The sequence below is a fragment of the Lepidochelys kempii genome, chromosome 6 (genome assembly GCF_965140285.1).
Source record: "Lepidochelys kempii isolate rLepKem1 chromosome 6, rLepKem1.hap1, whole genome shotgun sequence".
NCBI classification, from domain to species: domain Eukaryota; kingdom Metazoa; phylum Chordata; order Testudines; family Cheloniidae; genus Lepidochelys; species Lepidochelys kempii.
The window spans coordinates 71,809,585-71,831,690 of NC_136385.1; the positions used below are offsets into that span (position 1 = coordinate 71,809,585).

A 22,106-nucleotide genomic window follows, 5' to 3' on the forward strand; every position below is an offset into this window, starting at 1 on the left:
AATCCTTCTTTTTGTAGTGTTGGTAGGGAGGTCTCTGTGGATTAGTATGTTGTTCAGAGGTATGTTGGAAATATTCCTTGAGTTGGAGACGTCGAAAATAGGATTCTAGGTCACCACAGAACTGTATCATGTTCGTGGGGGTGGAGGGGCAGAAGGAGAGGCCCCGAGATAGCCCAGCAGAAGCAGCTGTCCTGAGAGTATAGTTGGATAGGTTAACAATATTGCTGGGTGGGTTGAGGGAACCATTGCTGTGGCCCCTTGTGGCATGTAGTAGTTTAGAAAGTTTAGTGTCCTTTTTCTTTTGTAGAGAAGCAAAGTGTGTGTTGTAAATGGCTTGTCTAGTTTTAGTAAAGTCCAGCCACGAGGAAGTTTGTGTGGAAGGTTGGTTTTTTATGAGAGTATCCATTTTTGAGAGCTCATTCTTAATCTTTCCCTGTTTGCTGTAGAGGATGTTGATCAGGTGATTCCGCAGTTTCTTTGAGAGCGTGTGGCACAAGCTGTCAGCATAGTCTGTGTGGTATGTAGATTGTAATGGATTTTTTACCTTCAGTCCTTTTGGTACGATGGCCATCTGTTTGCATTTGGAAAGGAAGATGATGTCTGTCTGTATCTGTACAAGTTTTTTCATGCAGTTGATAGATTTCCATTCCATACGGCTAAATGCAGTGATTATCATACACATTGTAAGGAGAGTGGTCACTTTAGACAAGCTATTACCAGCAGGAGAGTGGGTTTGTGTGTGGGGCGGGGGGGTGGGGAGGGGGTGAGAAAACCTGGATTTGTGCTGGAAATGGCCCAACTTGATTATCATACACATTGTAAGGAGAGTAATCACTTTAGATAAGCTATTACCAGCAGGAGAGTGGGGTGGGGGGAGGTATTTTTTTATGCTTTGTGTGTATAAAAGATCTTCTACACTTTCCACAGTATGCATCCAATGAAGTGAGCTGTAGCTCATGAAAGCTCATGCTCAAATAAATTGGTTAGTCTCTAAGGTGCCCCAAGTCCTCCTTTTCTATCTGAGTAAGAAATTCCTATGGGTAGAAAGCAGAGCTCCAACTGGCACTCTGCAGTATGACATGATTTAAAGTTTTTATAAGCTTAGCCACCCCTACTACAGCCCAGGGAGATGTTAATGACCCACTCTTGGCATTTTGCACACAGAGCACCCCCGCAAAGTGTATCCAGTGCCAGCTAGCTATTTTTGGAAAGTCAGCCACTTTTCTTTTCTCTCAGGCACAGTCCTGGAACAAAATGACATCAGTTCTGCAGTTCTATAGTTTAGGGCCTGTCAGCATTTCTATAAATAACCCTATTTCCCTGCTTTTGGGCCCTTGGTCATGGGCCAACTCTTGGCCACAACAAGCATCAGTCCAGAGATTTTTTTTTTTTTTTTAAAAAAGCAATTTTTGAGACAAAAACAAATTTTCACGGTGATCTTATTCCGATTTAAAGGGACACCATCCCCTGGAAATCTAGTCAGATAACGAGAATGAGCTAAACGCAGCTTCAAGCACAACACTTGCCCCGGAGGCCCCTGCCAGTTTCAGTGATTTTCCAGTCACATTTTCCAGTTCTTGAAGGTGATTTTCTCATTGTGGCTGCCCTGGGAAAGACACGCAGGGAACGCTGCCTGGCTGAAGGTACCGCTCACCCTGTGCAGGGAGCCAGCCCTTCAGTCCCACCTAAGCCCTCTGTTGAAGGCATAGGCGCCAATCCCGTCACGAACGCTGCGTGGCACAGATGACCGCCATTGCTGATCTCACTGCAAGCATGGGGCTTTAGAGGGCTATGTGGCTGGCTTAATCATCGAACGCATCATTAGCAGCAACAGAGAGGGTAGTGGTTGGTAAAACCTAGCTGGGCTCTCCCCACCACTCCCCCCCTCCCCCGGTCCCCCCTCTCACCCAGGGCGCCAGGGCTCATGCTTCTCCCTCAAATCTTAGTCACATGGGCTGGGGGAGAAAGAAACCCCAAGTGAAGTTAGCCCCTCGGGAGCAAAGAGCCTCCTCTCCCCAGCAGGAGCTGGGAGCAGCAACAGCAATTCTGAAGCTTTTGGAACCTTCAGAAAGGCTCTCCCCACCGCCTCACATCCTGATGCTGGACATTTTTCTTCCCTTCTGATTGGCTGTTTTCTTCATCTCCCCCCTCCACCACAGTGACAGTCTCTGCCCTACGTATTGCCCTTCCTTTTCCCACACCCAGGCCCTTATTAACCCCTCCCTTACCCGTTCCCCAGCTCACACCAGGGTATGTCATTAAAACAAAACAAAACAAACCGTAAACCAAATGGAAAAAATAAACACAGTGCTAACAGGACACGTGCCACCCATCATCCCTGGCAGCACTGCTTTCATCCTTCGTCCAAAAGCCAACTACAAGCTCCTCTATCTGGAGCTAATGTCACAGACCTGGCAAAATCTGGATTCATGCGAAGACATGGAACTGAAACCACTTTAGTGGCACTAATGGATGATTTCCTCCTGTCAGTGGATAGAAGCAGATATCCATTCTCATTCTCCTGGATCCCTCTGCAGCATTCAATGATTTTAACAATAAGATTGTGCTGTCTTGCATGAGAGAGTTGGCAGGGATCCAAAGTAATGTACAAAATGGAGGGACATACCTAAAGAGTAAAAAGAGTACTTGTGGCACCTTAGAGACTAACCAACTTATTTGTCTATTTATTTATTTATTTGTTGTTTATTTGTCTAAGGTGTCTCTAAGGTGCCACAAGTACTCCTTTTCTTTTTGCAAACACAGACTAACACGGCTGTTACTCTGATATCCAAAGAGTAGTGATGGAAAACTGCACTTCCATCACTTGTGGAATCCTTGGAATCTCACAACGATCAATTCTCTTCTCTGCTTCTTTTCACCATCTGCATGCAGCCATTAGGTGAACCGTTCAGATGATACAGACTCAAATGGCAGCAATATGCAGATGACACACAGCTCTACCTATCCTTTACCACATCTCTACCTATCCTTTACCACATACAACCACACTGCTACTGCCAAAGTGGACCAGTGCTTGGATGAGATCAGCTCATGGATGAAGAACAGCTGGTTGAAGCAGAACCTGAGCAAGAAACAGGTGATGCTGGTCAGAAGAGGAAAGTGCTTTGAAAAGTTTGCATCCACAGTGGAGGCTACACAAAATTGGCCAGTTTAGTCTGTAGTTTAGGAGTCATCTTGGATTCCTCACAGATGCTAAGCTCTCACATAGCAGCATCTGTGCATAACACTTTCTGTGTTCTCCAGTTGGCTCGGAGACTCTATGACATCCTGGTGAACCATGACCTGGCCTCAATTATTCACACCTTCATCACCTCTCAGCTGAACTACAGCTATCTGATATACTTGGGCACAAGCCTTCAGCATTTAGGAAACTCCAACTAGCACAGAAGGTTGCAGCGCGTCTCCTCAGCAACACAGGCTTCTGCAAGCACATCAGACTTGTCCTCCATTCTCCATACTGGCTTCCCACAGAATTTCGAATCCAGTTCAAGGTCTTGATCCTTATTTTCAAGGAGCTCCATGGTTTGGGCCCATATATCTGAAAGACCACCTGAAGTTCTGGGATGAAGACTGTGGTTGACAATTTCACTTCTCTGACCCAACAGAACTCTCAATAACAAGGGTAAAGCTCCTCTATGTAGGAGACAGAACTTTCTTGGGGGCCACCTCAGGGCTGTGGAATGAACTCCCCCAAGAACTAAGTGCAAGTTGCATTTCTTTGACCTTGTCTTCTCTATTATAAATACATTGCAACATGGATATTTAAAAAACAAAACACTCCCTCCCCCAAATCCTACCAAGATAAGATGCTCCACTGAACACATTTCTCCCCCAGTGGAGAGAATGAGAGGGCAAACAACTCATGACAGATGTTAGTCATGTTACTTAATGCATGACTAGAAGGAGCTCAGATGCTATGGTCAGGAGCGCAATCTAAGAACTTATATAAAATAGAATAGAAATCCCGATCACCTGTATACATGCCACATCCTTTCCTCCTGACCTTTGTCTGTCTGGTCTATTTAGACTGTAAGGTCCAGATATTGAAAGGTATTTTTGGGGCTTTGCTCAGTCACATTGCAAGGCCTAAGTGATTTAGATGGCTAAGTCCCACTTTCAAAAGTGAAGACATTTAGGAGCCTAAATCTCATTGAAAATCAATGGGGCCCCAATTCTGATTTGCAAATAAAATAATAATAATAATAATAATAATAATATCATCGGGTATGGAGGTCCATCTGTCATCCGAATCAGTATGGAACAAGGGATGGGAGAGGTAGGATTTCTCCTGGAATTCAGGATTTGCCCCAAAGTTATTAGTCTGTCACTTTCATGACCGCCAGAGCCACACAATTCATTATATATTTTTAAATGAGACCCATCCAAGAGTTGATTTTTAATGCAGGAAATGAACTATAAAAAGTGACACTGAAACAGCATATGGGGGCTAACGGTCAGTAAAAACTACCACATTCAAAGCAAACGCGGTAAAAAAAAAATTCACAAAGATGAGATAGGGCTTGATTGCCTACTGTCCTGCACATCCAAAATCATTTATGCCAAGTGCAACACAGGGGAAAAGTGCTTCCATATCACAGCTTCAGGGTTTTGCAGCCCTTTTGCACTCACTGGGCTAGATTCTCCCCTGCATTCAGATTGAGGGCCTTTGCCTAGGAGTAGAGGATCACACATGATGAAAGGAAATGGAGAGGACAGGTCCATCAATTATTATTAGCCAATATGGTCAGAGACACGACCTCATACTCTGAATGTCCCTAAACCTCTGGCTGCCAGAACCTGGAACTGGGCAACAGGGGATGGATCTCTCGAAATTGCCTTGTTTTGTTCATTCCCTTTGACGCACCTGGCATTGGAAACTGTTGGACGACAGGAGACTGGGCGAGATGGACTGTTGGTCTGACCCAGCACGATCATTCCTATGTCAGGCTCACTGTGCCCGAGCCTCCTCTCACTTGCACCATTGTAACTCCACAGTGCCATGTCCTCAGCTGGTATAAATTGGCATCACTCCATTCCATTGACATGCTGATGTATACTAGCTGTAGACCTGACCCACTGACTCCAGTGAAATAACCCCAGATTTACTCCTGTATAAGGATGTGTCTACATGCATGGTTGCTCCAGTTTAATATAAGATGTGATTTTAAACTGATTTAGTTATGCCAGTGCAAAAAGCTGTGTGGGGACTTGGATTAAACCTGAATGATTTTGCTTTAAACTAAACCAAGAGAAGAGACTCCACATGGGGGACTGCACTGGTTTCACTAAATCAAGGCAAATGTGTGTGGACACTGCCTAAGCAAGAAAAGAATCAGGCCCTGGCCTTTATCTCTTGAATTATATCTCCCTCCCTCTTCCATGCGCTACCCACTGCGGCATCAGCTAAAGAAGACAGCAGCACGTGGGACTTGTTTTGCGCATGCCAGAACTTTAAAGGTTATTTAAATTCTGTTTTGTTCAATGAAATGTACTGCGTATGTAGCCATGCTGCTTGGTCAGTTGTGTGCACTGAAAGGCACCAGGCCAGCAAGATACAGTGGGACCAGCAGCAATCACTGTTTCCCAACTTATGAGAGAGCATTGCCATAGCAAAAATAAACTAAAATCATCCTGCTACTCACCTACGACCTCCTGGGCTGCAACCAATAAGGTGTCACTCCAGGGTCCACAGCCAGCTGAGTTCAGCAAGCACACTCTGATTATAAGGTCTTTGTGGGGATTCCATGTCGTAAGATTGGCTTTAGTCTCTTGTACTGTCATTTCCCCCTGAAAGCAGACAAGAACAAAGGAATCGGGGGAAACTGTGCTTTTTTTATTATTATTAAAATAGATCATTGTGTCCAGAGGCTAGAGCAAGGCCTGGAGTCAGGACTTCTGGATTTGCCTCCTGTTTCTGTCACTGACTGGCTGTGTTACCTTAGGCTTCATCTCCTCTGTGTTTTAGCTTCCCCATCTCTAAAATGGCTAACACTAATATCTTTCTAGCTCATAAGATCATTGTGAGGCTTAATTAATGAATGCTTTGAGGTCTTTGGCTGAAAATAGCTACAGAAATATATTCTTTTGTCCTTTTCGAATACACAGTTCCTCCTGCTTCAAAGACATAAAGCTGCTGTAACACGCTGCAAAGCCACTGCCAGTTTAATCAGAAAAATAAATTCTGTTTGTTTTAACGTGTTGCCAAATTCCAATCACCATCCAGCATTCGTAGCCAAGTTTCACTGAAGAAAACATGGCCAAGGTATTTGCTATAATTTTTAAGATCCTTTTTACGTGCATCACTTACAATAGAGCCTTGAAACTTTTTGGCTACCAATATGGGCCTGATTTTCCTCTCCCACCAATATAATTCAGGAGGAATTCCACCAAAGTCAGTGGGCCTGTACTGGTGTGAAATTGGTGCATGTGTAATTCCCCCCCCCCCCCCAGTCTGTTATTGCAGGCTTGCTCATCGTTACGGGGTCACTGGCAAAGCATTTGTATGGAAGTGGGAAACCACCATAAAGAATCACATAAATGTCAAAAGCAGGTATCAGGGAAAAGTAAGTATTGATGTTCAAACTTAGGGGCCAGACCCTTGGCAGTGCCCTTTTAAACTCCCTTAATCACTGAATGAAATAAAGGATTTTAACCCCCTTTCACATAATTTGCAGTTGTTAATACTACTGTATCACTGGCATTTGAAAAACAAACAAGCCACAGGAGACAGAAGGCCCAGATCCAACACACTGGCCAAACTGCTTGGTGCAGGACCTTAAGAGGGCAAGGGGGGTGGTTTTCCTTCACCCGTCTCTGATGCAGGGAGCAGCTGGGAACTGGTTTGGGCCTTAATGCGCATCAGAGCTCAGGTCTGCGCTAACTTACTCTGGCCATCTAGAGGTAGTTATGCCGCTGGGGATCACTAGTGCACAGTGCATTCAGCCATGCATTGACACATGCTGTTTGGGGGTGCGGGAAAACGGGGGGTTTGTAGAGGGTGATACGAATCCCCAGCTGTCCCGGTAGAAAAGCTCTGGGGTGCAAAGTGGACATAGTGGGGGCCCAAGGAAATGTGGAAATATGCACACTGTAATAACACTTTGCACTTATACACCACTTTCCATTTTCAAATGCTTCAGGACCTGATTCTCCAACGCCCTGCACCCATCAATCACTGTGATAGCTGAGCACAGTTAATCTTACATATAAGTGATCAATCCAAGGGACTGCTTGCCTTGCAATGCAGCCACTGTGTGTGGTTTACACACAAACACACACCCCGCCCCGATGTTGCAGATTTTGAACACCCAGAACTCCCACTAATTTCAAGTGACTATGTTCACAGATTTACTGATGGTATTTAATTGATATGAACAGGAGAATGCAGAATTCTCAGCTGGTGTAAATCAGAGTAGCTCCACTGAAACCAAGGGAGCAATGCTGATTTACACCAGCTGAGGATCCAGTCCAAAGTCAACAGCGCATAGGAGACGCAGTGTGGTCTAGAAGACTCAATTTGAACTTTCCATAACTCTGTCCTGAAGGAGTCACCGTCAACCTCCCCAGGATTGATTTCTGGATATGTTACCTGCGTGACGTTATCCTGACTCCACTCTAGCCTGTATCCCAGTAGATTTTCTTTCAGCGTGTCCGGAGCCACTCCTTCCCACTCCAGAACCAGGCTAGTGTCTATCTGGATGACGTGGATGTTTTGTGGAGTGCTGCCTGGAGCTGGAGACAAAGGGTCGTACCCAGTCAATTGCACTGCAGAACAAGAACTCCTGTCCCCCAAGGCGCGAGAGTCACCAAAAGGCTCAGATCACCCGCTCTCAGGGGAAAACTCAAAGGAGAGAGTACGGGGAGAAAAATAAAAATCTCTGCAAGGTTCCTTTCCCTACATTTGCTTTCAATTCTTCCCTTGGGCAGTCTGGGGTTTGCCCCCACCTCCTCACTCCTACAGAAGAAGCACGGGGTTAGCCCCCATCCCCTGCAGATCTCTACCACCCCCCTACTCTCAAGGGCCACATGGCTCTCAGAGATCCACCCGGGCACAGGGACGTGCAAACACTAGCCCTGTGCCTGCACCCTGGCTTCAGGTTCTCAACGTATCGTCCACCAGCACAAAGGGAGCTCCACAAGAAAGCCGTTAAGCCTGCTAGGCCTGCCCAGCTAATACAGCTATGGGGAGAGGGGGTGAGTTAGTTTCCATTCTGTCTCGCCCATCAGTGTTGCCAGCCATCTTCCAACTGCAGAATTTTTATTACTGGGGATGATGTAAGAAGCGGAATGAATGGGCCAAGTTCATCCCTGGTGTGACTCCATGAAGTTACACCATTGATGAGTCACCAGACACACCTTTGGCCCGGTTTACTGATTTTATTTTAAGATCCTAAGTGGGGTTTGTAGCTTTCACATTTGACTTATAAACTTGCAAATATGATCTGGAAACTAGTGGGTGAGAATAAATATGGAACCACCTCCCAAAAAAATCCTGTTTGCTATCAGTTTTTGACAATAGCATCACACACAGTAAGACAAATAATTGGAGCAGAACTTTAGGAGACTTCAGAGTGGATTCTCAAACTGATGACCTATAGGTTCCTTGTCTTTCTGACTCCATGAGGAGTTCAATGAAATTTATAAATGGTTTGTCCCAAGCTTCCCCCCCCCCAACAGAACAGACTCGTTATATAGTAACACTTCTTTTAACTTTTCCAGCCTCTGTCTGACATCTACTTACCTATCTCCAGGGTCTGAAAATAAACCCAGTCTGTGAAAGGGGAGGTGCCCATCTCATTAGTGCACTGAACCCGCACACTGTAATTGCTGGAGTGCTTTAATCCTGGTAAACCACAGGTAAAAGGAGGGACGGGGACAATTTCTGTAGAGCCTTCGTGATTTTCGGGTAACTCAGCAACCTGTTTCACGAGGAAAAGCAAGCAGATATATTAGGATAAGCAGAGTGACCGACAAGACCATGCTGTACAATGGGGCATTTGTTTCATGCAAATGGCTAATTTCTGAACCAGTTCAGGACCAAGTACCAACAAATGCTGAATGAGCAGTATAATACCATATTTAAAGGGATGCTGTCAAATTAAAAATCATGGGCCATCCCCTCCATTGACTTCAATGCAAGTACCTGATGCTCTGGCCCCACATTTAAAAATGTTTCCTCACCTGCATTACAAATCACAATTGGATTATTAAAAGTGAAAGGCATTTTTAAAATCAAAATTTACTTTATGCTACTGACGCTGCTTGTTGACTTTTTGCATTTCTCTAAGCTTAGACAAAGAAAAACAGACCAGTCAGCTCCCCTCTTGTTCATTGTCAGTTTCTAATCAATGTCACTTTCGGGGTCTCTTGCATTAGCACAATGCTACAGCCTTTGGGTTGCAAATGCTGCAGAAAAAGCATTTTTCTTTCAAAACCAAAAAGCTTTCGACGGGAATTAAAAAGAAAAAGAATCTTGGCATTATTTCTACAGGGCTTAGTTTCTCTAAAACTGAAGTTTTACCAGACCTGAATTTTGGGTCCCATTTGCTCTCACTGTGTCCCTTTTATAGGCAGACAGGTTCAACCCTAGCACTCCCTGATGGCCTGAGAATAGTCGGACTCCACCGGGCAGCTCCAACTCAGCACATCTTACTGAAACGCACGTGCCATGAGTCAGCAGCGAAGCTGGGGATCGAGCCCAGGAGTCTTGACAAAGGGGAAACATCTTTGCTAACTTTATCTCCACTACGAATGTAACAGTCCCCTGCCCCATTTTGATCCATTAATTTATTTTGCTAATAATATTGACGCTTAGGCTGTGTACAGTACATAATAGGCTGACTTGTTGTTCCTGTTGCCAGTCAATGTCATCCGGAGCTGGGTGGGAGCTATCAGACTTTCACGTTTAAATTCTGTCATTCTGCTTATGCTTCTGGAGAGTCAGAGAGGCTGCATTCGTTTCCCACCCCCGCCCTCTGAAATACCTCTTGCATTGAAGTGAGGAAAAGTGGCACTATTTTAGCCTTTTCTCTGAGAAGCTCCAAGGGTGCACTGACCCATAGTGTATCCAAGGTGCCCAAGAACCAGAGCCGATGCGTCCCCCTTTCTGCACCCTCCTAGCAGGAGGACAATCATTCATTCACGGGGAGCCAGAGGCATGCATTTTCACATGGAAAATGTGGGTCAACGGCTCTCACAGAATCAGAGCTGCGGAGTGAGGAGGGAGGGAAAATGAAACATGAGATTGCCAGTGCCAAAACCACTGCGGCACTGCGGGAATCCCAGCTCCCTTGGTCTAACGATTTCCTGTAAAGGGAATATTATTGCCCACCGGATCGGAGATACAAACAGGGGCACAGAAAGGGCTGGGAGGCTTAAGAAATGCTAAAGCCTGGTGAGTGGATGGAATCTGAGCTGTTTTGATTCTGCTCCCTTTCTGCTTCTCTCCCCGCTTCAAAGCGGAGAGGAGGAGCTCAAACCCCAGAAAGATTAGCATTGGCGAGGCTGATGAGCATGCATACCAGGAAGAATGGACTGTACCAACTGGGGCTAACTCAGCCTTGCAAAGCATAGGAACAGGTTTCAGAGGAACAGCCGTGTTAGTCTGTATTCGCAAAAAGAAAAGGAGTACTTGTGGCACCTTAGAGACTAACCAATTTACTTGAGCATGAGCTTTCGTGAGCTACAGCTCACTTCATCATCTGATGAAGTGAGCTGTAGCTCACGAAAGCTCATGCTCAAGTAAATTGGTTAGTCTCTAAGGTGCCACAAGTACTCCTTTTCTTAAAGCATAGGAAGAAATTCATTTTGAGCTGCAAACAACAGTAGCAGCAGCAACAACAAAATACTACCAGAGACACAGAAAGCTACTTACATCCAGGCATCATTTCTGCTGCGGGGTAAAAAGAAATGTCTCTGCAATGATGGTTTATTTTATTTATGAAAGGGAATAAGCATCAGAGCATGGACTCTCCTATTTCCTTGCTCCTCCCCAAAGGGGACAGGAGAGAAAGCAGGTTAGCATATGCTGCATTTGTGCTCCAGGTTTACATCTGTGCTTCTAATCCCCTCCTTCCAATGAAAGTGTCTCAGCATCACAAAGGGATTCCAGGGAAGCTCACATTGAGCTGTGACGGGGAGGGGAGTCAAAGGGGGCTGTGTGAACACTGCCCAATATTCATACCTGAGAGATGCACAAGCGGAGGGAATGAGCCTGGTTTGACTGGCCTGGGTTGTTGTAGGATTGATTATCTCTCTCCGCTTGGCACTCTGGCACCAAACGTGTGGCTCAGCTTCCAAGTAACACCAGGGCCAAATGTTGCAAACGTGGATGCCTAAAGCTAGGCACATATGTAAGTGGGCTGATTGTCAGAGGTGCTGAGCGCCCACAATTTCCACGGTCTTCAGCTGGAGCGACAGGAGCTCAGCACCCTCTGAAAATCAGGCCATCTGTTTCGGTGCCAAGATCCGGACCAATCAGAGGGATCCCATTGTGCATGTAGGCCAGGGAAGAGTCCCGAGGGCCATACCTGAACAGTGCAAGAATGAAGGGGAGAGCGGCCATCAAATCCTGGGACCCACATCACGCTGGCATTGCTGCTGGTGACTCGGGTTACGGTCACATTGAAAGGGGGGAGAGGCATGGCTACGGAAAAAAACAAGGAAACTCTTTAGGTATACACAGAACTGAACCGAAGGTCACATGGAAATAGGCAGAGGGTACAGTCTGGGGATTTGGGACTTGAGCACAGGCAGTGGTTGAAAATATTCTTTGGGGTTGCTGAGCCTGCCCCACACTCACCCTGCAGCAGCAGCTGCTTTCCCATGGGGCTGAGCCCAGCTCCCTGGTCTGGCCCATTGGCTCTCACTGCTCACAGATCCAGAGGAGCCCACCACAGCGTCACTTGATGCACCCATCTGTGCACAACTGGGGCCCTCCCGCTATGATGCCCTCCCCCTGCGATGCCCCACTCCGCTTTCTTCCTGGCTGTGGCACCACCAGCCATGGGGCTTTGCCTGCCGGTCTGGGCAGGTGTGCACGATGGCTCAGATAATAGATTTGGGACAGCTGAGCCCCCTCTAGTCCTAGCCATCCACTGCCCCTGATCTTGAGCCCACTGAAGTCAGGCCTTTGGAGATGGCCCCTGAGAGCTGCCAGATGGAATTGCTCACGCTATTCTAATTCCTGCTTAACAGGGAACTTATTCACTGTTTGGTTATTGAAGATATATGCAAACACATGGCGGTTGTTCCAGACTTTTCTCTCAAACATTTTCAAATGGAACTTGAGTTGGTAGTCCCAGGGTTATGGTTACTAGCCCACAAAGCACCCTTTTTTATGATAGGGAAACTGAGGCATGGAGAGGTTAAATGATTTGCCCAAGGTCAGACTCCAAATTAGTGGCAAAGCTGGGAACAGAACCACGCTCCCCAGACTAGTAATTTAACATGAGTATCCTTCCTCCCCTAACAAGGCATGAATGGAGCTTCACTACCTAGTTCTTACAATGTCACTCTGCCCATTCACCTAAATCTTTTCATTGGCTTCCAGTCTTTTAATGCATTAATGCAAGTTCCTTGTCCTCACTTTCAGTCCCCTGCACTTTCTCTCCACCCATTTAATCCTAATCTCCCTCTCATTCCATTTGTCTTTCCCAAGCCTTGCCTTTTAGCATTCCCATTGTCCTCTTCTCCCACTACTGGCTTTGTCTCTCCATTCGTGCTGCATCTTACGCTTGAACCAATCACTAACTTCATGCCTGGCAAGTGCCTCTCCCACCTACAGATCCTTCCTTAAAATCTACATCTCTCTTGTTCTCCGACACAATCATCTCCATATCACCCTCTACTAGGGGTGATTTCATGTGTCCTGTTTCAAAGACTTTAAAATCCTTAGGGCAGGGGCATGTCTCAGTCTATCAGCCAGAGAAATCCCCATTTCTCCCTGGCTGCGGCCAGTGGCAACAGGAGGAGGAAAGGTGATTTTAAATCACCTTTATACCTGCCCCATTCTCGGCCCTGCCAGAGTCCCACTCTACCACTTCCATCAGTTGAAGGAGCTTCAGGTCTACTCTCATTTATGCGTGGCTGCAACAGTCCCCAAGAGGCCAACCTGCAGCTGAAGTGCAGAACACCCTAGTCCTGCCCAGCCCTCTCCCACATGCCTCTGACACTGAGGACTGTGAGAGAGGGTGGCATACACTGGAGCTGAATGTCTGCTTCATTCCAAGAGTGAGCAGGCCTTCATCATTCTATAACTAGCTACAGGTTCCAGGACTGAGACTGGGCCTCCTGGAAAGAAGGGACTCTCTGGTGGTTAAGGCACGGGACGGGGAATCAGGAGATCTCCGTTCAGTTCTCAGCCTTTCTATAGGTTTCCTATGTGAGCCAGAATAAATCGCTCACATCTTCGGGTTTTGGTTTCCCTGTGATAAAGGTGATGATAATTTTTAGTATCTCCCAGCCCTGTGTCTTGGCTATTTAGGTTGTAACCTCTTTGGGGCAAGAACTGTCTCTGGGCTCGTCTTCGCTGCAAACTGAAATTGAATTATAAATCAAGTGTTGCCCCTAACTTGAGTCCTGTCCACACACACACACAAATCCTTAACTCCAGCGTGGTGATGCTTTTAACTCAAGTTGGTTGTTATTTCAGGGGGTACAGACTGAAACTCTAGTGGTCATCAACTGCTCACATGACCACTCTGTAGCGTGGATGTCGGTAGCACCACTCGAGTGGCGCTAGTCCTCCAGTGCCTTCCCACAATTCCCCTGTGCGTCCAGAAAGGACAAACAAGTTCTCCCGCAATTACTGGGATAGAATTAATAGAGAGGCTCAGTATACTGCAGTGCTAAGAACCATGGGCTATGTCGCAAGAAGTCCATACCCGAATGCACGTAGCACCAGTATGGACACAGCAGCTGGAGTGTTACTTGGCAGTTCGGCTGCTTTCTTGTGAGTTAAGCTAACTAGAGGGGCATTACTTGGAATGTAGATAACTGAAGTTAATTCTGCAGTGAAGACGTAGCTTCTTACTGTGTGTTTGTAGATTGCCTAGAACAATGGGTCCTTGAACTTGAGTGGGGCCTGTAAATGCTATCGTAACCACAGTTTTCTGTTTAGAATGTACCTAGCACATTGGGGGCTCTACGGCAAACACATGATGACAATAATAGGAGGAAACTGTTTGTAAATGTTCCATAAAAACTGTTTGTCGCTGGAGACACAGATGAAAAGAGTCAGTAATAAACTGGGGACAGATGCCAGAGTCCCCACCAGCCTCTACATCTGTGAAACTGTAAGGCCCCAATCCTGCCCCTATACATGTGCTTTCCTTTACTTATTTGAGTAACCCCATGGAAGCCAATGGGACTACTCACATTTTCAGAGTAAAGCACATCTGTGTTTGCTGGATCATGGCCTAAACGAGCACCCTTCAAGTCTGCTCTTCCTCCCACTGAAGCCATTGGAGTTTTGCCAGTGTCTCAATGGGAGCAGAATCAGATCTGTAGACACTGGGTTTTTTAAAGCCTCCCCACTTACTTCACTTTACTGCAACTTTCTTAGGCATATTTGTGAAGAATACCAGCTAGGACACATATGGCTAAAGCACAGGACCGGAAATTTTAAAATGTAGATTCTTTTCAGGGTCTCTCACCAATTTGTATGACATTTGGTGAACAATTTAATGTCTTGGTGCCTCAATTTCCCCATCTATAAAATGGGAACAATACCTTCTATTCATTGATTTCTGATTGTGAAGCATTCTGAGAACCTTGGCTAGGAGGTGCTATGTTGTGACAAAGTATAATTATTATGAAATATATGAGAACTCTAGCTCCATTAAGGATATGTGCCAATCTTCACCCAGCCTAATTATTTACATGGTAATTTACTGTTAAAGATGTATGTCAATGTTTTTGACGAAAAATAGGAGGTGAATTTATAGCACAATAGCTTTGCGGAGTGAGCTACACAGGGAAAAGGCACTATTATTCTGGAATCCGAGTGTCCAAGAGGGAGTTGTTCCAGAAGAGCTATTGTGGAATACCTATTCTGCACTAGCTATTCCAGTTAATTTCTCCAAGTAGACAAGTCCTTAGGCTGACAACACTAAACGCTTTCTAAGTCAGTCATAAATCACAACAGAACAAAGTGTTGCATTCTTGGGCTGTATCTTGCAGATACAAGTGTCAACATAAAGAAAAACACACCCCACGAAGGGTATGGTCTATAGTTGGATTTAAAGGGGTATTTTAACACATTAACTAAGACGATCATAAATTGCAGTATAGACACAAACAGTTGCTCTTAGTCACATTCAACTCTAGGCTGCAGCCTGGAACAAATGTTTGTGACTTGTCTATACTAGAATTTACAATCATGCAGTTAACAAATGTTCAAACACAACCAAAAACTCAAGGGCAGATAGGACCTAAGATGAAGGGGTAAAGCTGGCCGCTCCTGGGTCTCTATTGTTTCAGTCTGTCTGAAAAGAAAACTTGACAAGGGCTCAGGGACTCACAGAATGACAGATGTTCACAGAAGGGCTAGAAATTATTTATTTTAAATGAGATTTTAAAGGGTAGAGAACACAGAAATCCATAAAATCAGTGTCAATCTGTTGATTTTAATGGTCCCTGGTGATCTCTGACTTTGGCCTCTCTCTTTTCAGCATCTAATGCAAGGCCAGTGCATTGGCACAAGAGGAAAAGGCATCTTCAGCTCCAAAGAGACCCCTCTATCTCCGGAAAGGGACTATATCCTCATTTACACTTTAGATTACATCTAGCCCACCTCGTGCGAACAGCTCTGCTGCCCTGAGTCTCCACTTTACGAGGCAAATCTGTTCTCTGACACCATGTTTCCAGTTGTGGTTTGTGTTCAATTGCCGATTTCACTGCCGGGGAACGGGCCTGCATATCAAGCAGCGAGCAGCCATTACAGCACAGTGTGTTGTTCCATCTGCTGAGAGCTCCTCTCAGCTTGGTTTTCAGGCAACTCAGCAACAGCTTCCCCCCCTTCTCCCCCACCCCCAATTCTTCTCCGCTGGGGCTCTCTCACCTTTAAGCCGAACAGTGGCTGTCCGAGAAGAAGACAGTCCCTTTACGTTGTGGGCTTCGCAGGAGAACACCGTGCTCTGGTTAATACCTGGATATCAGCCAAGGCAAGACAAAGAAAGCAACACAAACCGCTGTAGAGTCCAGCTTCAACCACTAAATCATGGTTACGTCTGACATCCAGCTCAGACTGTACGTGCAACTGGGGGCAAAGCTGGGGGCCAACCAAAAGCAGGTGGATTTTAGTGTAATTAATGTGTCAATTGCTCATTATAAAAGGGAGAGGAATGTGGCACTGTAGACAAGCCCATATCAGCACTTTGCAGCACAACAAAGGAGAGAGAGGGACCTTGGGAAGAAGGAGATCAAAACACTAGGCTGGCAGCTCTCTCGTCATGGTTGCCATCTCATTATTGTTAACCTCGGCCTTCTTCCCCACCCTGTCCCTCCTACTGTTTGTGGCACTCACTGGTTGGGAGCTCTTTGGGGCAAGGACCATGCCTGGAACAATGTGGCCCTGATCTTCATCAGGACCCTGGGGCACTATCACAATCCAAATAATAATCAGCTTTCAGGCTAGGGTAGGATAGGGTAGGAATCCAGTTTGGGCCATGAGTAAACAGAGTTTTGTACTGTCAGTTTAGGGCCTAATTGTCCCTTGTCTTGCACCGTAGGTAGCCATTAACCCCAGTGCAAAATGCAGACAAAGTGCACGTAAAATGCTACTAAATCAGAATGGAGTCATTTTACACCCCTTTGCACTGGGGTAAATGACTAAACCAGTCGCAGGGCAAGGGAGGATTAGGCCCTTTGTCTCCAGTGACTATTTGTCCACATCTCAAAGCCAAAATATAATGCAGTACTATTGGCAAGCTTCTCAGGGGAAGCCCAGGATTGATGCTTACAGATTAATCAGGATTGAGAGGCATTGGTAAAGCTGCCTGGAAAAGTGCATCCAGCACTTGCCCTTGCTACACATGGCCCTAGTATGCTTTCCAGGTTCTGTTCAAGCGAGGTCAACGACTACTGCAGCAGCTCTGTGTGCAAGTTAGGATGGAGATGCCATCTCAAAGCTGTGTGGAGTAGCTTGCATGGTGCCTGCCCTTGCTGTGCTTGACTCATCTTCACAGGGACTGAAACTGACAGGTATTGAAAAGGAGGAGGGGTGGCAAAGGAGGCGGAGCAGGAAAGGAGAGACTACAATGAGTGATAGAAAGAATGACACATTTTAATACCTTCCACTGATCCCACCAAACCACAGCGAAAGACATTCCAGCTGGCAACAAAGCAGGCACTATTGTTGTTATTATTTGGATCGCAGCAGCAGCACCCAAAACATGGCAGGCAATTTCCCAACACAGACGGAAACACAGTCCCTGCCCAGAAGATTGTGAACCAAGCTCCCATCACACTCTGTCCAACAGTCCTTTCCCTGTTCAATCGGGGGCCGATTGTTGACTTTGATCTCAAGACATTTGCTTTTTAGTTATGGCTTTATTATTATTTTCCTTAGTGATTTGATGCTTGTATTGGCAGAAGAAAGTATGTCCTCCTGCCCTGACAGACCTGCTGTTTTGACATGCCTGGGAACTCTGACCACTGGTGTCAGCATACACAGCTTCTGTTTCAAAGGCAAGAGCCAACAGGCAAAGGCCAGAGGACTCTGGGGAGTTAAATTTTGTAAGTAACCGCGAGTTGGGTTTCAAGTCAAGAGGATTATTTTTTTAAGCCTCCTCATGGTTAAAAAAAAAAAAAAGATATTGAATAATTCCCAGCCTGCTCAGTACTTTGGAGTGGAGCACTGCTCTGCCTGGCAGGGGGAGCTGTGTCCCAAGGGTGAGAGCAGACGCTAGCTACCTCCACTGAGACTCTCCACAAGGACAGAAGATGCGGGATCTCCAGTCTTAACAACCTCGTTCCAGCTTAACTCAGCTGCCCTAAACCAGGAAAAGCTGGCCTCTTGGTGTGTGCGTGTCTGGGGGGAGGAGGGGTGAACGAGGCCACCTGTGATGAATGAATGCACTAAGAATGCAGCTGGAGTCGGCTCCACCCTTGGTGTTCTGAGGGCTAGACAGCCCTCTGCTGCGGCCCCAAGTCGCTTTTCCTACGAGATTAAAGCTCTGTGAGGTGCCATGAGATTGGGATAGTGGATGTAGAGAGAAAAGGAGTACTTGTGGCACCTTAGAGACTAACCAATTTATTTGAGCATAAGCTTTCGTGAGCTACAGCTCACTTCATCGGATGCATACTGTGGAAAATACAGAAGATGTTTTTATACACACAAACCATGAAAAAATGGGTGTTTATCACTACAAAAGGTTTTCTCTCCCCCGACCCCACTCTCCTGCTGCTAATAGCTTATCTAAAGTGATCACTCTCCTTACAATGTGTATGATAATCAAGGTGGGCCATTTCCAGCACAAATCCAGGTGGGAAAAGGCCCACCTTGATTAAATTGGATACAATTAATTTAGGCTTGAATAGAGACTGGGAGTGACTAAGTCATTATGCAAGGTAACCTATTTCCCCTTGTTTTTTCCTATCTCCCCCCCGCCCCGTTCCTCAGACGTTCTTGTTAAACCCTGGATTTGTGCTGGAAATGGCCCACCTTGATTATCATACACATTGTGAGGAGAGCGATCACTTTACATAAGCTATTAGCAGCAGGAGAGTGGGGTGGGGAGAGAGAAAACCTTTTGTAGTGATAAACACCCATTTTTTCATGGTTTGTGCGTATAAAAACATCTTCTGTATTTTCCACAGTATGCATCCGATGAAGTGAGCTGTAGCTCATGAAAGCTTATGCTCAAATAAATTGGTTAGTCTCTAAGGTGCCACAAGTACTCCTTTTCTTTTTGCGAATACAGACTAACACGGCTGTTACTCTGATTCCTAGTGACAGATGTTCTTTTCTCTGTTGGACCCCCTTATGGGCCATCTCAGCAGAGAGGCCAAACCTCCCTTTCACCCTAGAGTTTTTCCCTCCAGCTCAGAGCTCATGCACACCAATGAGGAGGCCTGCTGTATGGTGGTCCCCACTGGACATGTTCTGGGGCCGACAGAGGACTCTGGTCTCCAAGGCTGTCAGCCTGCCATCTTCAGCAGCAATCAATTCACTCCACATTTTCCCAACAATTCAACTGGGTGACAAAGGTTAATTGGGCAGGTGTCCAGCATGGCTGGAGTAGAGGGGAGCATGCAGCTTGGTTGCAGGCATGAGAAGGGGTGGGCCAGTGTCCAGCATGGCTACATGGGAGTGGGGGGAAGAGCAACGTCTGGCATGGCTGTGGGGGAAGAGGGTGATATGAAATGTCCAGCAGGGCTGTAGCGGGGCGGGCACTGGCTGGAGGCAGCTGGATTCATAAGACAAATATTACAAGCAGATTAATCTAATTAAACCAAGCACACCCCCAAGAGATGAAGCTATAGTAGAGGCCTCCAATATGTCATTTTCCAGCAGCATGTGGCCATCCACACCACTCCAAGCGCTGCAGGACCCGTGCCTTGTATTCCTATAGAAGATGTCCTGGGGAACAATTACCCCTTTGGGACCTGTGCCATATACTGGATATGTGTTTGTCCTAATCTCCAGCTTTTAGCATCACAGTGTGCCCAAGACCCAGTCTCCTATTACACGGGTCTCTGGTATCGCTGCAGGCCTTGTCACATGGCAGCAAAAGAGCTCTCTTCTCCTCTTCCCCCCGCCCTTCTTACGTGACATTAATCTTGGAGGCAGACTTACCTGACACATTTAGGATGGAGGGGGAGATGTCCGGAAGCCCCACTCTGGAGTCTCCCATCCACCAGACAATTGTCACTGGCTCAGGAGGGCCAATGGCAGCACAGGCCATGTGGAATGGGACGTTAGGGGATACAGACAAATCTTCCGGCTCCACAGTAAAGTAGGGCACACCTAGAAAGGCAAACACAAAGGTGTAGGAGGAGGAGAGTTTCCCTCTGCCTCCATCAGGACATTCCCACTTTCTTCCATTAACACTAATACCTAGCGCTTATAGAGCAGCGAGCCACCCCCTGGAGAACTCAGAGTCCTCCACAAACAGCCAGGGTTACATCTTCAACAGCAGCTCAGGGTATTAAGGCCTCCATCTCTCACTGAAAGTCAGTAGGACCTGAGCACCTGTTCCCTGAGAGGTTTTTGAAAGTCACCTTGTGACTGAATTCACACCCTACACACCATAATCTCTCTGGCCAAAATGTGCCTTGTGAGGTATTGTTTGAAAACTAATTACTCACTGGTAAATAATTTCATGGTGAAATGTATGTAGCAATATTATGTGCAAAGCTAAGAAATCTCCCCTGTATGATGATAAAGGCACATGTTCAAACTCCTGTAGCTCTGGCAGAACTGGTCAGACAGGCCTGTCTTAAACAAAGGGATGTGCCTTTGCCTCAATTTGCATATAAGCTGTAAACAGAGTCCTCAGACAGTGGGAAGGGGAAGACGACAAAGAAAATCTGCATTTCAGCATACATCGGTGAAAAGAAACAGCATGAAGCCCCCTTCCTCCCTCAGGTTCCATGTCTCCTTGCTCTCAGCTGGGAAGAACTTTAAGTAGAGGTCACGCTCAGGAAAATGTTTTCAAAGGATGATTGAGCTATAAAAATAAGGTGCAAAACCACCCCAAATTCTTTCTCCCTACCCACCTCTGTCTGTTCACCTAAGACAAGAGAAGCAGTTGTTGGACTTTGAGAGCAGATCCTGGCCTGAGAGTTTGGTCAGCAACGTACCGAAAACATGGGGAAAAGCTTCACCTTGAACCAAGTCAAGTTTGTGACATTTAGAAAGCATTTTATCTTTATTTTTCTTGCAGCCATGGCTGACTTTAATGCCTCATTACTTGTATTCACTTAAAACCTCTCTCTTTATAATTAACTAAACTTGTTTTATTCTTTAATTAAACTAATCCAGTGTTGTGGATTGTTTGGGTAACTCCATTTAAGGCAGCAGATTGTTGTATGTTAATCCCCTTACAGGGCAACGGACCTAAAATATCTGGACTGCCCAGGAGTGGGCTGGACAGTGCAGAACACACTGGGGGACGATCTGGGACGAAGAGTGTGTTGGCATCACCCTGCAAGTAGTAACCAAGGCTGCTGAAAGCCAGAGTGTGGCTGGTGTTTGCTGACAGGCTGCTGGACCAGGGCTGTGGCTATATACAGACACGCAGGGTGTGACCTGCACGATGTTTGTGAGAAGCCCAGGTTGGAAGCTAGAGCAGCAAAGCATTGTGAGGCACCCTTGGTTGCAGGGCAAGGCTGACACAGGCCCTCCACTGGTCTGGATTGCACCCTGGAATGTCACACCCACCCAAAATGATTAAGCCTCAACACAAACTTCTGAGGTGGCTTTTAATGACAATGTTAGCCCCATTTTACAGATAGAGAAACTGAGGCCCAGAGATCCTATGGCCAACATATCTGGATGCATCCATTGAAATATTTTATACATATAAAAGGTGCCTAGCCTAGGTTCCTTTGCCATACATTAAAAATTCAGTTCTATAAGAATGTTGAAACAACAGCTGCACTCAACCATAAACCAGAAAAGAATTAGCCAAAGATTAAATTGTCACAGTTCAGGGCAACTACGGGCAATAAGATTTCTGCCTGAATATAGCCTATGCGATTTGGTCTTAGATTTTAGATAAATCAATGCATATGAAGTCATTCAAGTTCACCTGGGCTAGATAATTCTAATAACCTATATTTGTGTAGCGTTTTCTCCTGAAGGATGCCAAACCTCACCGAAACTGTATATATGGGGAACACACACTCACCACTCTACTGCAACCACCTCTGGAGTGAAACATGGTAGCCTTTGTGAAGCAGCAACACTATACAATTGGGTATATTTTTATCTATAACATTTTTTCTCCAGTTGAAGCTGTAGAAGAAATGTTACATTGACAAAACACTGGAATTGAGTCAGGAGGTTGAGTCAGGAGGGATAGCAGGATGAACACCCTATTCTTGTGAAGACTGCTATGAAAGCTTGAATGACTATGAAT

General features: G+C 46.0%; 1 protein-coding gene across 2 annotated transcripts in view; it reads right to left on the minus strand.

Moving 5' to 3' along the window:
• TYRO3 (TYRO3 protein tyrosine kinase) overlaps positions 1-22,106 on the minus strand; it is a 56,322-nt gene that overhangs the window by 23,892 nt on the left and 10,324 nt on the right. For both annotated transcript variants that reach the window (XR_012159454.1, XM_073348698.1), the window contains exons 4-9: positions 19,820-19,990; positions 16,082-16,168; positions 11,550-11,665; positions 8,762-8,939; positions 7,610-7,752; positions 5,664-5,808 (exon numbers count right to left, since the gene is read on the minus strand). Coding sequence is in view for 1 of the 2 variants with exons in the window: in XM_073348698.1 (XP_073204799.1) it covers positions 5,664-5,808; positions 7,610-7,752; positions 8,762-8,939; positions 11,550-11,665; positions 16,082-16,168; positions 19,820-19,990 (840 nt within the window). In the remaining variant the exon portion in view is untranslated. The remainder of the gene's footprint in view (positions 1-5,663; positions 5,809-7,609; positions 7,753-8,761; positions 8,940-11,549; positions 11,666-16,081; positions 16,169-19,819; positions 19,991-22,106) is intronic.